The following is a 20,434-nucleotide window of genomic DNA, read 5'->3' on the forward strand; positions in this document are numbered from 1 at the left end:
TATTTCACTGTTGTAAATATATGAACTCTGAACTCTGGTGAAATACAAAATGTCTTAACATTTGTATCTTTTGACTTGAGTTCCACTTATACGAAACCACAAGGGTGATATAAAATAATTTACGTCAAGAAATGTTTGCTATAAGCACCCATAAGTTAATAACTGAAATATCCCACAACAGGGGATAGATTGTATAGTTACGGCATAGAGTGGAATGCTATGCAATTATTAGTCATGTTCTATAATAAAGACATGGGGAAATGATTAATATGAAATAAGTGGGTCACAGAATACACACATGATCCAATCCTGTTATGGATATGTGTATATAAATCAGCCTGCCTCTTCAGCAGCTACCTACCTGTCCATGGCCACTAACACCCAGAATCTTGTCTTTCCCTCTTACTAACTGACCTCCAGGATATAAGCTTCCTGCTTTCTGCCTCAAACAGTTCTTTCATCAGGAGAGAAACTCAAATGTTCCAGTACCCTCTAACTACTGTTCCATTTTCCTTCCTCTTAATTATTAACTCAAGCAATTTATACCCACTGCTTCTAAATTAAATTTGTAATCTACAAAATACTTTCAACACATATATTAAATCCTTTGATTCTCTAAACCTAAGAATTTTTATTGTACTCTTTCTTGAGGTGAGAAAAAAAGATCAGGGATTGGCTTTTCCAAGGCCTCTTGCATTGGTGACTCAGGGACTCCAATCTCAGTAAGATGTTTTTTCTTTCTACCAGTCTATCTGCATGTTACCGTCGAAAACTATGCTCTCAAAGTGCCTAAAATTCGTTGTTTTACAAGTAGCAATGACCCAGTAAATCTGTTTCAATTTCAGCTTTGCTAAACCCAAAATTTAAATCCAAGAAATCAAGGCTAAACCTGAAGTATGCTGAATTTTAAGTAATATCAAACTAGCTTTGAAAAGAAAAACAAATTAATTGATGAGTTCTGGTAATATTTAGAAAAACATACACAACACTGAAGCCACGGAGTTTAATTTGGTTTTTCTGTCTTAAATGCCACACTAATGAGATGTAAGGTAGTCCTGGATAATAAAACTGTATTTACACACTGAATACAAAATAAATATAAAATTACTGAAAAGTTAGTTATCCACTGATTCATTTTGCATTGCCACTGTTCATCTTCTGTTTCATTTTTCTTTGCCTTTTGTAAATCCTTTTCTTTCTTGCCTTCAAATCCACTTTTGGCTCTGGTTTTACCCACTGTATTTCTATCGGCTTTTCATCAGCTGGTATAACAAAAACATCAGCAGTGGGATCATGTGGAAGAATAGTCTTTGGTTCTTTCTTTTTCATTTTCTGTGCATCTTTCACTTGTTGTTTCTCTTTGTATTTTGCAGCTGTGATGGATCTTATGATACGCCGATGCTAAAAATCAAAAAAATATCAGATGCATTCCAAATATATGGTGAGGACATTCACTTACACATCTTTTCCCCCTTCACTCTTGTCATTAAAAAAAGTAGTAATTTGCAAAAATGTGTGCAGAAAACAACAACAACAACAAATTTAGTTTCATACTTAACAGAAATCGCTTGACAGAATCATTCTGGCCAGAGAGTTCTGGGCATTGAGGGACCACCAAACAGCAAAGATAGCTTACCATGTTTGGTGACTGGTAGTGAGGATTTTCATATAAAGTTGGTCCTCCAAAACTTCCCTGGAAAATCTTTATGAGATTTAAGACAAAACGAGGTCCTATTTCTACAAGAGCAGCATCTTCTTCAATGATCTTTAATAAAAAGGAAACATTTCATTTTGGTTTGGATATATTGTTCCTCAAAGATACACTGGCTATAACCTCATCACAACTATGCCCCAAAGAAGTGAGAACCAATTAAATTAAGGTGGAAGTGAAACCTGACAAGTGCCAAATTCTCACTATTTTCTGAAATAAATTACTAGTTAACAGATAATTGTCACGGGAAAATTACTGTTTTTCTCAGTGTTTCTTTTCAAATTGAGTAATTCCAATTTGGCCCTTATCTTGCTTCTTACAGTGCACATATTCTTGAAAAACTGTGGTTAAATGAATTTTTAAAACTGCGACCACTGTAACAAAATGTATTAAAGTACCCTGTGGAGAACCTTTTTAAAATTTAAGTCAACCCCTAAATTGTGTTTATACATCTAATTCAAATTATGTTAAAAGGTATATAAAAGGATATCTGGCCCAATTTATTTGTGAATTTAAAGGCAATTTCTGAATTCAAAATACTAGCAATGTTGGTTCATGTATGCCTGCCCTCAGAGGCTAAGAGGATATGTTCAACTCACACTGCAGGGTGTCCAATATACCACCATGTGCAGGAATGAGCCCAGATTACTTCATATGCTGTCTGAAACTGTCTTGCTGTTCTTTCCACTTCTCTACCTTTCTGATTTATTATCCTGCCAAACTCCTGCTTCAAGATTTCCAGAATCACCTCTCCTCCTAAATGAGTCACCGTATGACTCATCTTAGAATTCTCAGTAAATGCATTCTATAGGGATCATGTTTTTCTAAGTCCTAACAATGTCCACTCCCAGATTCCCACCTCTTTGGAGAAACTTTTATTTAGCTAAACATATATAGTTGCTTTTTCTTTTTAAGACTTTTTTTTTAAATTCATGACAGACATGAGAGAGAGAGAGGCAGAGACACAGGCAGAGGGAGAAGCAGGCTCCACGCACCGGGAGCCCGACGTGGGATTCGATCCCGGGACTCCAGGATCGTGCCCTAGGCCAAAGGCAGGCGCTAAACCACTGAGCCACCCAGGGATCCCAATATAGTTGCTTTTTAGAAAACCCTTACTCCATACCAATGGATAGCCTAGAAATAAGTAGAGAAATAGGTAAAGTATGAGACAGTTGTTAATTGCTGTAAGTCTATGGGGGCAAAAAGCTATTTAAAACAAAAGAAATAAATAGGGGGATCCCTGGGTTGCTCAGCCGTTTAGTGCCTGCCTTTGGCCCAGAGCACGATCCTGGAGTACCGGGATTGAGTCCCACATCAGGCTCCTCGTAGGGAGCCTGCTTCTCCCTCTGCCCGTGTCTCTGCCTCTCTCTCTGGGTCTCTCATGAATAAATAAATAAAATCTTTAACAATCAATCAATCAATAAATAAATAAATACAAATTCTATATAATACTTCATTTCAAAGTGTAATTAAAAATTAATTAAAGCTAACCTGAAAGTTCCGAAACCATATCCTATTATCCAAAATGGTGAAAGTAAACACATGGTCCACAAATGGTTGGCTTTTGGGATGATACCGTGGTGTACTAAAGATCTAGTTAAAAAAAAAAAAAAAGATATGTTAATTTCTTATTCTACCACATATCATGTATGTTTCAGATAGCTAACGAAAAGTCCAGAGATACTCCTGTTATTAAAAATACTTTCTATAAAAGATATTTACCTGAATTAAGAGTTCTTTTAACAAAGCATAATGTGGTAATTCATCAAAAGCCTACAAAAATAAAGTGAACATATTATTTGACAAGTGTTTTAAAATCGTATTTTTAAATTTTAACTAATTGAACTACACAAGCATGTCCACTAAACAACTATGCAGAGTAAGAAAATTAGACCTCACACACTAAATGAGAAACTTACTGGGTCAAATGACAAAAGGGGCCGAGAACCTTTCAAACAGTTTCCAGTCATCTTTAGCTCAGCTAGGGTATGAACTAGAAAAAAATATAACAAAAGTAGCTATACCTTTGGCACAATTATCCCAAAAGCATGATTTTCAATTTTGTCATAAAAAATTTTTAAACTAAAAAAAAAAAAAATTAAATTGAGTCAACTTACTGTTTTGAACAAGGAATTTAGCAGATGGTCCATGAGGTGAATTTGAAAGCCTGAGAAAAATGAAATTGTTCAACTAAATAGAATTTATAATATAGTAAACTACTTCACAGTTTAAAAGACATTATGCCGTGCTTATAACATCCATATATTAAATTTTCTTTAAAGGTTTCAACTTTTGCAAATCAAATGACTTTGCTTCATCCCCTGGCCCAATCTTTTTACATAGAAGACTGAAAGCAGTCTACAACCTAAGAGATACAAATAAGTCCATTTACAAGAACAGTTCCACCTAAGTCTCAATACATTCTCTTACCACATATAGAGATCCTGTTTTTTCTTAGCTTCAAAATAGATACATTTATTGCAGTTTTTCATTTCACAAACCTAAACAAAGTATAGAAACAAGAAATAGATAATAAAAATGAGAACCAAAGCATTAATATCTAGATTCCCCCAAAAATACTTAAGTAAGTTAATAGGCTACAAAGGTCTAAATTTAGGTAAATTCACAAAAAGAAACATTTAAAATCCCTCTTCGGTATTCTAAGGCAAACTAGACACTCTGGCCTTTCTTCTGTTCACTGGGAACCCTATCTCCCACCATACTCCCATGTACAACCTACAAAGAGTAAAAAAGGATGCCTTAGGAATAAAGCACACTACAATTAGCCAATCTTAGGACACACAGTCCTTCAAGAATCAACTACATCCATTATAATGGTTATTTTTATTTCTAACTCTTTAGTGTTCTGATTTTTAAGCTTAAGAAATTTAAGATTTTTCTTCCTAATCTATACTATCATTTCTTGATTTCAGTTCTGTGAAATCACTAAGGGACTGGTGAAAGGCAAAAGTTAGAAAACCTATTTTAAGTTGAATTAAACTTCTACATCTTGACAGTTTATATTACTGTAATATTCCTAAAGTAATATAGCATTCATCAACTCTCAACTACTTGAGACTTTAAACCTAACAACTTAAAAAAACTCTTAGGTCCACTGCTTTTGTTTCTTATTGGATTTAGAACAACCAACACTTATTGGTTGTTTTCTAGTTTAGCCTCAGTTGCTGGAAACTCAGACCCTGTGTTTTTCACTTATCTTCACTTGAAATCATACTTGTTTGCGGACTAAATCCCCCATTAGAATATAAGCCCGACCGGACGACAGGGGCATTGTTCTGTTAAAACAGTTTTCACAGCCTTGAAGTAAGGCCATATATAGCACGGGCTCAAAAATTCAAGCTAAATGAATAAAAGAAGCCTTTCTAATAGTGAAAGAAAATGATCTAAAAATACAATTCCTCTACATTTTTAAAATTTTACTTTAAAATACAAGTTTAGGGGCACCTGGATGGCACAGTTGGTTGAGTGTCTGCCTTTGGGTCAGGTCATGATCAGGTCCTGGGGTGGAGCCCCACATATTGGGTTCCCTGCTCAGCAGGAGCCTGCTTTTCCCTCTCCCTCTTCTCCTCCCCTGCTGTGCTCTATCTCAAATAAATAAAATCTTAAAAAATAGTAAGAAATAAAAGTTTAGTATCCTCAACAATACTTTAAAAATTAAGAGCAAATACTATGTATATCACTTTTAATACTGGCAAAAACATTTCTAAAATGTGTAGTTTTAAAAATATTTAATGGAGGGATCCCTGGGTGGCGCAGCGGTTTGGCGCCTGCCTTTGGCCCAGGGCGCGATCCTGGAGACCCGGGATCAAATCCCACGTCGGGCTCCCGGTGCATGGAGCCTGCTTTTCCCTCTGCCTGTGTCTCTGCCTCTCTCTCTCTCTCTCTCTGTGACTATCATAAATAAAAAAAAATAAAAATAAAAATAAAAATATTTAATGGACTTTTAATTTATTTTGTACATGTTGGTAGTTTTTAAAATAAGTACCCACTATAAATTTAGCACTGTATTGTACCTGATGAGAAAAAAATAAATAAAAGAGAAACTTTGTCCTTTAGAAACGTCAATGTTTGGTGAGGTAAGACAAATATAAGAATGACCAAGAAATAATTTATACTGAATCACTAAACTGTGAGAGATAGTGAGTATATAAAAATTTATAAGCAAATCATTGAAGAGTTAATAAAATATGTCTGAGCTATCTTTTACAAAACAATTTAAAAGTCATTGAATAACTTATTGTATAATGAACATCTTTAGCGTCCCCAAATATTTTTATTCCTAAATAGTGTTCCTATATTTTACTTGAACTACTATCTAAAATTACCTCATTAATGACAAACAATTTGTCTTTACGATCCATTTTTGTATCTAAAAAGAAAAAAAAGAAAGAGATTTCAAAGCTACTTCAAACAAATCACACATGCTTTCTAAAAAAGTACTGTTTTTACAATCAATTTAAGAGATTTTATTAATTTTCAAAATTATTAGGCCTAAAAACACATGACCTCTTTAAAAATCTTGTTACCTTTTTTTAATAAAAATGACTGAATAGAAAACAGTCCCACAACGGGCTCCCTGCATGGAGCCTGCTTCTCCCTCTGCCTGTGTCTCTGCCTCTCTCTCTGTCTCTCTCTCATGAATAAATAAAATCTTAATTAAAAAAGTCCTCAATTGAAAAGTCCTTAATTGAAAACAGTCCTCAAGAATCATAAACTATATTCTAAGCAGTGGTCTCCTGTCAACTTTACATGTTCTATAAGTCCCTTTCAAATATGGAAACACTCTTACAAACAGAACACTATGTTCTAGGATGGCAGTTTAAGGAACACTCACTGAAGAAAACTAAAATTTGAACTGAAGAAAATTTATTTCAATTTTGAATCACAGTTGTCAGGAAAATGGATTAAAAAATGGTTTTAGATCACAGAAAAAAAAACAATATAAATTAAATCTCTTAGTTTTAGAGATACGAAGATGTAACAACAGACTCCAGTTTGAGAAACAGTGGTCTAAGAAACAAAATTATTATCTAGAATTAAAGCCAAAAGCTCGGGATCCCTGGGTGGCGCAGCGGTTTAGCGCCTGCCTTTAGCCCAGGGCGCAATCCTGGAGACCCAGGATCGAGTCCCACGTCGGGCTCCTGGTGCATGGAGCCTGCTTCTCCCTCTGCCTGTGTCTCTGCCTCTCTCTCTCTGTGTGTGTGTGTGTGTGTGTGTGTGTGTGTGTGTGTGTGACTATCATAAATAAATAAAATAAAATAAAATAAAAATAAAAAGTTAAAAAAAAAAAAGCCAAAAGCTCCCCTCAACAAAGGCACAAAAACAGCCGTATGATGGTACTGCCACAGTTCTAACTTAAAACTTCATTTGCCTGAAAGATACACCATCACTAAAAAGAATATTTTGGTATTTAGAAGTAGGCTGAGCCCCAACTTAAAGGTGCTTCAAATCCCACTATGGTCCATTAACTTTTAAATAAGAACAAGTTTTTGTTTTTTTTAATGCAGATAGTGGGGGACCTGGATGGTTCAGTGATTAATAAGAGTATGACTGTCCATCTCCGCATTGTGTGTGAGTTCAAGCCCTGCATTGGGCTTGGGCTCCACCGAGTATGGAGCCAACCTTAAAAAAAATAAATAAATAAGCAGATAGCAATTCATGGCAGTCACCAATTACTTGGAAGGACAAACCAGCTTATCACCTCTGAGAGCACTACAATGAAGGCATTCCTGGACCTTCAAGAAATGTTTTGATAATAGTAGGATACCTGAGAAAGTGAAGGGAATGTTAATGAATTTTGCAAAGAATTTCTAACAAAATGTGAATTGGAAAAACCTTATCACTGTTCTGAGGCAATAGAGTTCTTTACCTGATAAGGCTGAATAAATGACAAGGTTAAACAACAATTCAAAATGAGAATATATAGTCAAGTTTATAAATAAGAACTTTTAAAGTGTATGATATAAAGGCACCTGCTTTAGAATGAGGCATCAACATTCTCAAATCTTGCATTAAATGTCTTGTTCTGAAATTTATTCCTCTGGAAGAAAAGATGAGAATCCGTTCCTTATTTTTCCACTTGCCCTAAAGAAAAAGAAAATGTTGAAATTTTTAAAGCTCATACTGAACCTACCTTGGTTTTTTAAAGATAGTTTAAAAGTATCTAGTTTTTAAATACTCCATCATCCTCTAATGTATCAAGACTATATCCTTAATTCTGCCTCTCTCTCATGTGTATAATTCAGGAAACTGAGATGTTTAACTATATATACAATCTTTCCATTTTTTTTAATAAAGATTTTATTTATTCATGAGAGAAACAGAGAGAGAGACAAAGGCAGAGACACAGGCAGAGGGAGAAGCAGACTCCACGCAGGGAGCCCGACGTGGGACTGGAGCCCAGGTCTCCAGGATCAGGCCCTGGGCTGAAGGCGACGCTAAAGCTCTGAGCCACCCGGACTACCCTCCACTCCTGATTTCAAACAAACTCCTTAGTAAAAATTCCTTTCACAAGAAAACTTTAATATTAATTTAATATTTACTAGATTTCTATCAGGAGTCAGGCACTGTTCTCATATGGGAAAACAGAAAACAAGCAAGCAATAAAAAAGACATGGAGGTGGGATGCCTGGGTGGCTCAGTGTTGAGCACCTGCCTTCAGCTCAGGTCATGATCCTGGGGTTCCGGGATACAGTGAGTCCGCATCAGGCTCCCCTCAAAAAGCCTGCTTCTCCCTCTGTGTCTTTCATGGATAAATAAATTAAAACAAAACACAATAAAACAAAACAACAAGGAGGCAAGAATAGTGTGAAACCCTTATTTCAATGCTTTGCCATTTTCATTTTGTCTATTGTATATGACAGATAACCACAACATGGCAAACCATCATGTGATGATGCAAAAAAGCAAACTCTATTGAAATAAAGTCTTATAGATGAAATTATATCTATAATTTTATCTTATAGATGAAATTTAGATCCCCTACCTAAAAAAGCAAGCTAAAATAGCCCTTGGTTCCAATAAAATAACACAGCCAATGGAAAAGTTAACTCCTTGTATATAAGGTAAGTAGAGACAAATTAATAATCATAAAAAGCTTCCAGGTAGCAGGACAAACAATCCTGACAATCGCTCAGTGGTATTCACTGACCATGACTGCCTCCCAGAAATGCTTTCCTTGTCTTTCTTCACTTTTGGTTTTCCTTCTTCCATCTCTCCAAAACCTCCCCTGATGCTATAAAGATATTTCCTGGGCAGCTCCGGTGGTGCAGCGGATTAGCGCTGTCTGCAGCCTGGGGTGTGATCCTGGAGACCCGGGATCGAGTCCCATGTCAGGCTTCCTGCATGGAGCCTACTTCTCCCTCTGCCTGTGTCTCTGCCTCTCTCTCTCTCTCTGAATAAATAAAAAATCTTTAAAAAAATAAAAATAAAGATATTTCCTAGCCTTCTCTTGGTTTCTTCTTCTCTCCAGAAGTGAGTTCTCATAATCATTCCATAGCTTCAACTGTCAAATGTATAGAAATGTAAAGAACTCTCACCACTTCTAATAATCCAAGTATTTGACTTAATACTACCTCAAATTCAACTCTAGAATACTAAACCTTAAACATAGTAAATTTCCTGTTTATTTTTCTAACGATGCAACCATCATTTCCATCCCCCAGGTTTTGAATCATCTATTTGCCCTATTCTCCTGTATCATAAGCACTACCAAATGCTGTCAATTTCTTTCTCAAAAGAACTCTTACTTCATTCCCCTTTCACAGTGCCTGAATTCAGATCCTTATCATCTCAAATCTCCTAAATGGCTAGCCTTCCCAGACAGGAGTTTCTCCAATTAAGTTTGGCCAACTAGCACCAGCTTAATTTTTTTTAAAGCACTGTTTCAATCATATCCTTAGCCTCCCAGGATTTTCTAAACAAACTCCAAAGAACATAGCTTTAACAGTAGATCCTAAAATACATCTCTATTCTTCCCTCACTATTGCCCTAAATCAACCCTACCTTTGAGCTAACCTGGCTCGTTTTTTTCAGATTTTCAGCATTTTTCCTCCGCTTCAATGCTTTTGATCATTTTTTCTTCTTTGCCACTGTATTGTTCCATCTCATTTTTGAAAACTGAATTCTGAAATTGTGCGCTTACTTTGAGATCCAGCGCCAGGGCTAAATCCTTCAGGATCCCTTACCTGACTTGTCTTAGGGTAAGAGTAACCTCTATCTTCTGTACTTCCACAGAATTTCTCATTTTATGACTCAGGTCACATATACTATCATATTTCCTTCCAGGTTAAGGGAAGAGTAGCAGCACTAACAATTTACTGAAAATCTTCTAGAAGTCCAGCTTATTCTTCACAAAAATTAAATCACATTTTCTTCCTCTCAGTTTGCAGATGACAGAGGAGCTCAAAATATGGACGTTAATTAATGGCAGGGCTAGAATTTAAACTCGCCTTTCATTCCTCAAAGCTAACTCCTTTCCTAGTGCTTTCCACCATACACTGTCACTTATCACCTACTACCTGCCAGAGTACTAACTAGGCTAAGGGCCAGGAAAGTTGAAAGAGAACCAAAACAGAAATAAACCAAAGACCATTTTTTGCCTCCACAGTATCCAATCAAGGGTAAGGAATGGAAGGACGGCCCAACAACTTGGGTTCGCCTTCTTCTGAATACAAACCATAAACTTAACATGAATTCTTAGTTTCCTTCTAAACTCCCAACACTATCGGAAATCACATTCTGGTTTAGCAATCCCAAAGCCAGAGGAGGCCTGACTGCGTACAGCGCTTGACATATTGCAGAAGTGTGAATACAAGGAAAGTTCATTCCATCTAGTCTAGCTTTCAACATCCCTTAAGAGTTAAAAACCTGATCAGGCCAGTCAAAATCATTGTCCCTAGGACAGCAAGACTTTAAAGGACCGCTTAACCAGCTTAACAGTAGCTGACGATAGCGGAAGAGCAAGATAGATAGATTAGATAGACGGGTGGGTGGGTGGATGGATAGATGGTGAGCAACTCTTTAAAGGACGCTTCACAAGCTTCAGGATCCCCGACTGACAGTAGCTGACTAGATACTGGAAGATTTATACCCGATAGCGAGAAATAACTTTAAAAGGAAAAGTAAGTAACACCCCCAAGAAGAAGAAAAAAATGAAGTAGACGACACACCACGGGACGGAACACCCCAAACCCCCAAGGCCGCCTCCCTGCGAACCCCGCAAGAGCTCCGAGGCCCGCGCGCTTCCTCGGCCGCGGCCTCCGCGAGGGCGGCCACGTGCACGAGAACCAGCTGTAAGCACCGTGGTCCGTCTGACCGGGAAGGAGAGCCGAGGCCGAGCTCTGGCAACAGACAGGCAACTCCGAAATCAGCAAAGCTCTCACGAGGTTGGCGGCCCCAGGGAAGGCGCCAGAGCCGCGGGCGCTGGTGCAACGCGGAGGTTACCCCTCTCTACCTTGCACACGGGGCCTGGGATACGGCCTCTCTCCTCTTCCTCCGCCTCTTCTGCCACGTCGCCCAGCTTGGCTGGCTGCTTGGAATCTTCTTGGTTCTTTCTCGGTCTCTTGGCCTGAACCGCCAGGCCTCCACGCCGCTTCCTCTTGGCCGCCGCCATCTTGCCCGGTCGCCTTCGGTCTCGGCTTTCCTTCCGGCGCGGCCGCTCGCTCCCCTTTCCGATCTCTATGGTCCTTTGCGCCGGGCCCCGCAGTCCCCCGGCTCGGTGGTACGCTCTTCCGGTCTCTGGTAGGGCAGGCGCGGCGCTCTAGGCCGCCTCCAGCTCTGTGGTGACGGTGGCCGAGGTGGCCGTCGGGTCTGAAAAGAGCGGCGGGAGCCGAGCGTTTCCTCCCCGGCTGCCCGGGAGGCGCGGCGGGCGGGCCTGCCGGGTGGCCCGGCTGCGGAGGGCTCCCTGGCGCCCGGATCCCGCCCCAAAGGTGAGGTTTCCGCGTCCCGGGATCCCGGGACTAGTAAAGATGCCGCGTGTGTGCAGGCTGGGGAACGGGGTTGCCGGGGCCCGCGCGCCATCCCTGTTCCGTTAGGGGCCGAGTCGGCGGGGCGGGGCGGGGAGTCCCGGTTTGGCGCGGAAACTGGTCCCGCGGGGAACTACGGTGCTCACAGCCTGCCCTGTGGTGCTGGCCCCTTACTAGAGGCGGGGAAATCGTAGCGTGGAGGAGTCCTTCTCCCCCCAAAGTCACGAAGAGCCGAAGTGGCAGATGTGGGGCTCAGCCCTTGCCCGGCGGAGTTGGGGGCCCGGGCCGCCTCCGCCCGCCTCGGCGCAGGTGGGCGTCGCGGGCCTCGCCGGCCCTGACCCAGAGTCTTGCGGTCCTCAGGGGTTCGCCGACCCGCAGCAGCGCGTGTGGCCGCCGGGAGCATCCCCCGGGGCCGCAGGAGCCGAGGGCGATGCCCCTCCTGACCCCACAGACCCAAGGGGACAGCGACTACAGCCTGGTGGCCAGCCTTGACAACGTCAGGAATCTCTCCACGGTCCTGAAGGCTATTCATTTCCGAGAACATGCGACGTGTTTCGCCACTAAAAACGGAATCAAGGTTACGGTGGAAAATGCAAAGTGTGTGCAAGCAAATGCTTTTATTCAGGTATGGAAATAGGCGTCTCTTTTTTTTTTTTTTTTTTTTTTTATTCGTAAGAGACACAGAGAGAGAGAGAGGCAGGCTCCATGCCGGACGTGGGACTCGATCCCGGGTCTCCAGGGTTACGCCCTGGGCTGAAAGCAGCGCTGAACTGCTGGGCCACCCGGGCTGCCCGAAATAGGCGTCTTTTTTTTTTTTTTTTTTTTTTTTAAGATTTATTTATTTACTTATTCATGATAGACATAGAGAGAGAGAGAGAGGCAGAGACAGAGGTAGAGGGAGAAGCAGGCTCCATGCCGGGAGCCCGATGCGGGGCTCGATCCCGGCTCTCCAGGATCGTGCCCTGGGCTGAAGGCAGGCGCCAAACCGCTGAGCCACCCAGGGATCCCCGAAATAGGCGTATTTTTTTTAAATTAATTTTTGCCTGTTTCTTATAACTTTTTTTTTTTAAGATTTTATTTATTTATGAGACACACAGGGTGAGAGAGAGAGAGGCAGAGATACAGGCAGAGGGAGAAGCAGGCTCCATGCAGGGAGCCCCACGTGGGACTTGACCCGGGACCCCAGGATCATGCCCTGGGGTGAAGGCGGCTAAACCGCTGAGCCACCCAGGCTGCCCCAAATAGGCGTCTTTTAAGTGATTTGCCAACAGTCCTACAGATGGCAGGTAGCCACGTTGGGATGAGAACCCAAACATTTGTTTCCAGAGTATATGGTTTTGGCGACTACTTCCCTTTTCCCTTTTATTGGTTATAATCCCTCCTTACAAAGTGATATATGTATGGTTCACATAGGATTTCAAATTTAATCCAACATTTTTTTTTTTAACACTTAAGTGCATAGTGTAACCTCAGATATAGAGGGATAGATAAGACGTGGTTCTTGTCCTCAAAAGAAATTGAAAATCGGTATCACTGATGCTTTATCAGATTGTTTGGCTGTTTTCCAAAGGACTTGAGCCCTACTGATGTCCGCAGAAATGAGACAAGGGGAAGTCGCGTGGGACAATAGTTTAGATCCAAGAACCTAGATGAAGGACCTTTCCTGAAGTTTTGCATGGTACTGAAATCAGTTACGCCTTAACTACCGAGTAGTAGTATTCTAACTAATAATAGTTGAAAAAAGTCTTTAAGATGTTTTGATCGGTAATCAGAAATTATTTTCATAGGGTTAGTGTAACATTGTTATTTTTGAAACATATAAAGTGAAATCTAGAAACTTTTATGTGAGTTTTCATTAATATGTATACATTTTTATGTTTACTTTTTTTCACAGGCTGGAATATTTCAAGAGTTTATAGTTCAAGAAGAGTCTGTTACTTTTCGAATAAATTTAACTATCCTTTTAGACTGTTTATCTATTTTTGGATCAAGTCCTATGCCAGGTGAACCATTCTATTATCATTATAATGACACAAAAGCATTATACAAATGGTCAGAAAAATACAGGAGAAGTTATTAGAAGTAATAAACAATATCTTAGAAATTGCAAATTTATCATTGGTCGTGATCATGGATTTCAATTTCTCACATTAATAGGAAGAATGCTATGTTCTTTTCATATTTACAAAAGTGTTTATAATTTTTTTAATTTACAAAGTTTTAGGGACTTCTTTTTTTAGATTTTTTAAATTTATTCATGAGAGGCAGAGGGAAATGCGGGCTCCCTGTAGGGAGCCGGATGTGGGACTCTATCCCAGGATCCCGGGATCACGCCCTGAGTCAAAGGCAGACACTCAACCGCTGAGCCAGCCAGGACCTCCAGTTTTAGGGGTTTTAAATTTGAACTGACCAAGAGAAGACTTTGAATGTGTATTATCTTTAACATTGTAAAATATGTATTAAATGGTGTTTTCCCCTAACTTGTTCAGAATTATACAGTTTAGTGGCAGAGAAAAACAGAAACTAATTCTCACACCTAGTTTACTGTGTTAAAAAAGTGTTTGCTTTTATTTCTTTAAGTCCTATTTGTAAATTGTCTATTTCCTGAAATGTTTAATTTTAAAATATTTACATATTTTATTTTTTTTAGGAATAGTGAATTCGGTTGCTATGGATATAAAACTACAAGGAATCCCCAGAAGAACGATTTTATTTCACAGGAAAGGAATATGGAGATTAGCTAGGGAAAATTCAGTTGTGGTTCTTTAGAAAATATATTTTAATTTTGTACTGACAATTCCGTTATTGTTAAGTATACATTTTTCTAATGCAGCATTCCCTAGCTGGTTTTTCATAAAAGCACCTGCCTTCCCCTATTCCTCTTCACTGTAGCTCTCCATCTAGTAAGAGGAAGGAGCTAGAATGTCCCATCATATTCCTCCTCCTCCGCTAGTGATTTGTAGTGTTAAAACCCACATTACCATTAACCACCTTCTCTTTTTCTCTCAATTTGATCTTAAAGTTTGAGGAAATGTAAATAGTATCTCCCAATAGAAAAGCTTGGAAGGGTCCTTACACAGTAGATACACTGACATTATCAAAGCAGTCTACTGTTGTGCACATTGTACCATTGAGAAAGAGCATAGTTTATTCTGCAGTAATTCTGTTACTTGCAATATTGGTCCATGTAAATTCTTCATTCTGAAAATTGTAGATATATAAAATCAATAAGCTATTTCTGAGGTGTTTTTGGCAAACTGGAAAATGATTTCAAAGAGTTAAATTTTGTTCTGGTTCTTAGTTTTGTTATTATTTGAATTGTCTACATATGTCATCAGGGAAAATATGATCCCTTCTTATAAGGAGATAAAGATATGTATATATAGATATATGCTAGAAATTGGGCAGAATAGAATAATCTTCAAGAGTTGTAATAATCTTAAGAAGCTGAGCATACATCATAAAGCTAAGCCCAACATATGATTTATTTCCTTGCAGGGACTTTAACTGCACTTCGGATGTGTTACCAAGGTTATGGCTACCCTTTGATGCTATTTCTAGAAGAAGGAGGAGTGGTGACAGTCTGCAAAATCAATACTCAGGAGCCGGAGGAGACTCTGGATTTTGATTTCTGCAGCACCAATGTTATTAATAAAATTATTCTGCAGTCAGAGGGGCTCCGTGAAGCATTTTCTGAATTGGATATGACGAGTGAGGTCCTACAGATCACCATGTCTCCCGACAAGCCTTATTTCAGGTACTTGAACACAGAGGGCAATTATAGTTAATATTGTAGTCTGCTCTTTCTCTGCTTACACATTTGCTCAGGATGCAGAATTTTTATCATCCCAGCTCGTAGAATTTTCAGATCTTTAGAGAGCTTTTACTCTACATAGTTTTATAAATCAGGAAACCTAAGGTCCAGGAAGATGAACTCAGTATTTAAAGCTTCATACTTTTGGTTTGTAGGTAAGTAGCCCAGCCTCCTACTTTATAAACTAGAGGTCTTTTCATTGTACTACTTACTGGTATAGATCAAGTTACATCACAAGGAAAATTTGGTCTTAAACGTTTAGAAAAGATGTTTGTATCATATGGTATCTCTTTCAAGTTAGTACAGGATACAGAAGGAAGCAGATGTTTTCTGTACATGGTTCATTCACTGAGTATCTATTAGTCACCTCCTGTGTGCATATCTACCTTTTAAAGCCCCTAGGAAAGGAACAGCTTAAAATCATGATGAGGAGAAGATATATATGACACAGCATAAAAGGAGCAGAATTGCATGCCACTAAGTACCAAAATAATTAACAGAGACGCCTAGGGAACAGTACTTGAGTACTTAGGGGGTATTGATCAAGGTAAGCTCCTAAGGGAGGGCAATTTTCAGCAGAAATACAATGTCAAAAACTATCAAGCTGTTCCTGGTATTTTGAGCCAAGAAATTATGAAATTTTCAGGATTAGAATCCATTTGGAGAGAAGATATAAATAGTTCTTCTGTTTTGAAATACATCAGAATATTAAAGTGTAAAGGAGGAAAAAATATGAAAGAAATGTTCTTTTTACATCTACTCTAGAAGCTGTGGGCCCTTATGACATTCGGCAGTTACAAATTTGGATCAAGGTTGGTTACATTGTTAACCAAAATGGTAATCAATGAAACCCTACTTAAACAGTGATATGAATTAAAATTCTGAGCACTTAAACAGCATATTTTAGAGGATCCTCACCTAAGTGATGCCTGTGCTGACACAGGTAACTAGATGGATCATGGTATCTTTCATCTCCAGTATGAGAAGTGATTGGGTCATGTGGAACTGGGAGTTGAAATTTTTCTCTGGATTTGTTAAATTTGAGCTGTCTGTAACACTAGGGAGTAGTTTAACATACAGAGTTCAGGGGATAGGTCTAGACTGGAAATTTATTTTTTTAAAGATTTTATTTATTCACAAGAGACACAGAGAGAGGCAGACATAGGCAGAGGGAGAAGCAGGATCCCAGGGATCACGCCCTGAGCCAAAAGCAGACGCTCAACCGCTGAGCCACCCAGGCGTCCCTAGACTGGAAATTTAGATTTGGGAGTCATCATCATGGCTGGGCATGGATGAGATGGCTCAGAGAAAGGCTACATTAGAGGAGAGAAAAGGTGGCACCTGAGGAAGACCAGCAGCCACTGTGCTCACAGTACTTACCAGTGTGTTAACCCCACAGCAAATAATCAATACATTCTTGCAGATTAAACCTTTACATTTACAAATTGTCTACACACAACCTGCTAATACTGCCAAGCAAGGAAAACCATGAAACAGCCTGAAGAGAGGTCTAAGATACAGAAAAGCCAGGATTCCTGGGTGTGGCGGTAAGGATGGGGAATAGGACTCCAGGCTTGCCAATGAGTTAGCTCAGGGTCTTCCATCACTCCTCAGCTCTCTCCTTTTGTATTATTTCTGATTTAAGGATGGGGAAAGGTATCAGAATAGAATTAAGGTAATGAAATTGAGGCAGACAACCCTGGTGGATTCCTTAGGTGATTCATTTTTCCAAAGCTGTTTATTAGTTGCTAGATCTTCTGACCTCCCACTGCACCCTGCAGGAATCTTTATTACTGTAATTGGTATAGTGTATTGTCAGTATTTGTTTACGTATCTTGTTTCATTCACCAGAATGAGCTTCTTAAGGAAGTGTCTTCTTTACTGAGATCCTAATGGGACTTACTGTTGGACCAATGGATAAATGAATCGCTCATTTTTTTTTTTTTACTGTAGGTTATCTACTTTTGGAAATGCAGGAAGCTCCCATCTTGATTATCCCAAAGATTCTGATTTGATGGAATCATTTCAGTGTAACCAAACCCAGGTCAACAGGTCAGTTCTTAATATATTGGTGATGATGGTGAATATCGCATATGTATTAAATAAATGTAAAACTTTGAATCTTGCTAAAGGTATAATATCTAAATAAGTAGTAGAGTGCTGGGTTTACCTGGGGATTTGGAGTTGTGATAGTGGATGAAATTGTAAAAATGAAAAATATTAGCAAATTGGACAAATATTTTATATTTGTTACTTGGTAGTTCTTGGCTAATTTTTGTCCTTTACTTGGAGTTATGAGCACTGCTTCAAGCATGTCCAAATAACAACTGCTTTTTATTTACTCCTCTACAGATACAAGATTTCTTTACTGAAACCCTCTACAAAGGCCTTAGTCCTGTCGTGTAAGGTATCTATCCGAACAGATAACCGAGGGTTTCTCTCATTACAGTATATGATTAGGAATGAGGATGGACAGATATGTTTTGTGGAATATTACTGCTGCCCTGATGAAGAAGTTTCTGAATCAGAATCTTAAGTATGGCATTCACTGTGATCTCTACCTGAAATAGGTCACATTCTCATTCTGGGTTTAGTATCTCCATGATATTGGATTTTTCTAAAGGGAAGAAGCTGGAGGAGATGGGAACAAGGTCCACGTATCCTAATAGTTGCTGTGTATTTTGTAAGTAAATGTTTTCATGGAGTCACACATTACCCACTACTGGACTATGCTGTGGTTCCGTCTTTTGAACTCATGGGAATCATTATGAGCCAAGATGAATAATCTATTTAAGTCAGACATTTCAAGAGTCTAAAAACTTTACATTTGATGAATCCATACCTGAAATGTTCTTTTATTTATTTACTATTAGAAAAGGCAGCGGTGTGTAAGTATTGCTTATTAGTTTGAATTGCGAAGAATATATCTTAACGCAGTGGGTCTTCAAAGTGTGGCACCTAAACCAACAGCATTGGCATTACCTGGAATCTTGTTAGAGACTCTGGAAGTGAGCCAACAGTCTGTAGCATAGAAAAATTTCCCCTAGGAAATTCTGATGCCTGCTAAAGTTTGAGAACCACTGTTTTGAAGGATACTTTTTTTTGTTTTAATGCATTTAATTGCACGGAAATTATTGCTTTTACATGTGATTTCTTTCCAAATGTTCTGAAGTTTAGGCTTTGCGAACAAGTCTGAGTAATTAAATGATTTATATTTTTTTATTTTTTAAAATGATTTATTTTTAAAGTATGTATTTTAAAGAAAGCTATGAACAAGATACAAAGCAGACCAGAGTTACAGAATTTCTTCTTGTTCTCTGCCACTGTTCAGTGCAGTAAGTACTTTAGTAAGTACATATTATATACCTGCTATTCACCCATAAGAGTTTCTCATCCAAACAAGATGTAGAAAACCAGCAATTAAGTGGTTTTGCACTTTCTTGGGTAATTTTCAGTCAATTCTTATGGTGTGTAGATATCTAATAAAATGCAATACTAAGATTATCTGGCTTGTTTTCTAGTAGAAAAAAATATATAACTAAAATAAATTCCAATGAGCTGTGTGGTAACAGCTCGTTGGGTGGGCAATGTTGGCCTTTGTGGGGGAGACAGTTTTTCATGGGGGAAAAAACTCATCCCATTGCAGGATTCATTGGGCCTCCCTGGCCTCTACCTACTAATGCTAGTCTTTGTCTTTGTGACCTGTGACCCGCCCCCCCCAAAACCCTGGTATTTGTGGTAAAGAACAGTTGAGTAATATTAATATCAGAAACATTCATCAGAAGGGTGTATTTGGAATCCTGCCTTAAAACAGGCCACATGGCATTAGAGGAGTTTGGAGAGTAGTTCAAACAAAGCACTTCAGGAAAACGCTCCCCCAGAACAGCTGTGGGCACTGCTCCCGAGTCCATGGGCAGGCTGGGTGTCTAGCCCAGAGTCACTACCTGATAACTACTAAGTCCCCCAGGCAATCTCAGGATGCCAGCTGGCACAAAAAGAGTTGGAGTTTGGTCAAGTGTAGTACACATTTAAGAAGGAAATGAATGAATCTACTAAATGTTGTACAAATACTTTTTTAGATAAACATCAAGAACAGAAGAAACCTAAAACATAATTATGAGAATATTTAATCAGTCAGAATTTCAAGGACTATAATTCTCCTTTAAAATAGGGCAGTTCTTTTTGGCTTTTGTTCACTGGTATGTCCTATACCTAGAACAGTGCCTAATATATAACATGTTCAATAAATATTTGTTAGATGAGAGAACCTCCATTCAGGTTATCTTTTAGCATCTTATTAGTCACTATTTAATTTCAATTATTGAGCTCTGAATTGATTTCAATCTAAGGTATTTTTTAAAAGTTGGACCTGTGAAGAATTTAAAATATATATTGGTTTAATAGGGAGAGACTGACTTTTGCACACTTAAGACAATCATTTTAGCTGCACATATCGTTAGCTATTTATGCTTCATAAGCTAACGAGTGTAATTGTTTCTACATCACACTAACTTCACGGTACTGATTTAACAGAATTTCCTATTTAGTGTGTTCTCTTTGACCTAGGAATTTACTAGTTTAACTTTGCTTAAATTCCTATGAAAGTCCGCTAGGGGGAGTGCTTTCTCAGGCCGACCCGGAGGCATGGAGACTACAGATTCACGTGTCACACACAGAAAAATAGAATCTTATTTTTTTAGACCTTTAGTTTTGCTGTTTTTGAAGTTTATCTCATTTTCTTATTAAATTTTGCTCACTACAGGAATAGGTAGTTAATTTCTCTGTTTTTAATGTTTTTCCGTGTTTGATGATGGTATGCCTCCACCTGGAATTGATGAAATGATTCAAAATAAAAAATAAGAGGATTTTTAAAATTCTGCTTTTGTAATAAAAAGTCTTGTAACACAATCACTTTTTTGTCAG

The 20,434-nt window shown here is 38.8% G+C and overlaps 2 protein-coding genes across 2 annotated transcripts; one reads left to right on the top strand and one right to left on the bottom strand.

The window, feature by feature from the left end:
* Window positions 1-989: 989 nt before the first annotated feature.
* Window positions 990-11,465, bottom strand: BRIX1 (biogenesis of ribosomes BRX1). Its single transcript, XM_025984091.2, has 10 exons — window positions 11,187-11,465; window positions 7,705-7,816; window positions 6,058-6,101; window positions 4,142-4,212; window positions 3,829-3,878; window positions 3,631-3,704; window positions 3,434-3,484; window positions 3,203-3,304; window positions 1,637-1,765; window positions 990-1,401 (listed from the first exon to the last, which is right to left on the bottom strand). The coding sequence occupies exons 1-10, from the start codon at window positions 11,343-11,345 to the stop codon at window positions 1,132-1,134; spliced, it is 1,062 nt and encodes a 353-aa protein (XP_025839876.2). The 5' UTR covers window positions 11,346-11,465; the 3' UTR covers window positions 990-1,131.
* A 7-nt stretch (window positions 11,466-11,472) lies between these two features.
* On the top strand, window positions 11,473-20,422 carry RAD1 (RAD1 checkpoint DNA exonuclease). Its single transcript, XM_025984092.2, has 6 exons — window positions 11,473-11,661; window positions 12,058-12,322; window positions 13,592-13,700; window positions 15,196-15,454; window positions 17,465-17,563; window positions 17,864-20,422. The coding sequence occupies exons 2-6, from the start codon at window positions 12,128-12,130 to the stop codon at window positions 18,045-18,047; spliced, it is 846 nt and encodes a 281-aa protein (XP_025839877.1). The 5' UTR covers window positions 11,473-11,661; window positions 12,058-12,127; the 3' UTR covers window positions 18,048-20,422.
* The last annotated feature ends 12 nt before the right edge of the window (window positions 20,423-20,434 follow it).

This window comes from Vulpes vulpes, chromosome 4 (assembly GCF_048418805.1).
Source record: "Vulpes vulpes isolate BD-2025 chromosome 4, VulVul3, whole genome shotgun sequence".
Taxonomy (NCBI): Eukaryota; Metazoa; Chordata; class Mammalia; order Carnivora; family Canidae; genus Vulpes; species Vulpes vulpes.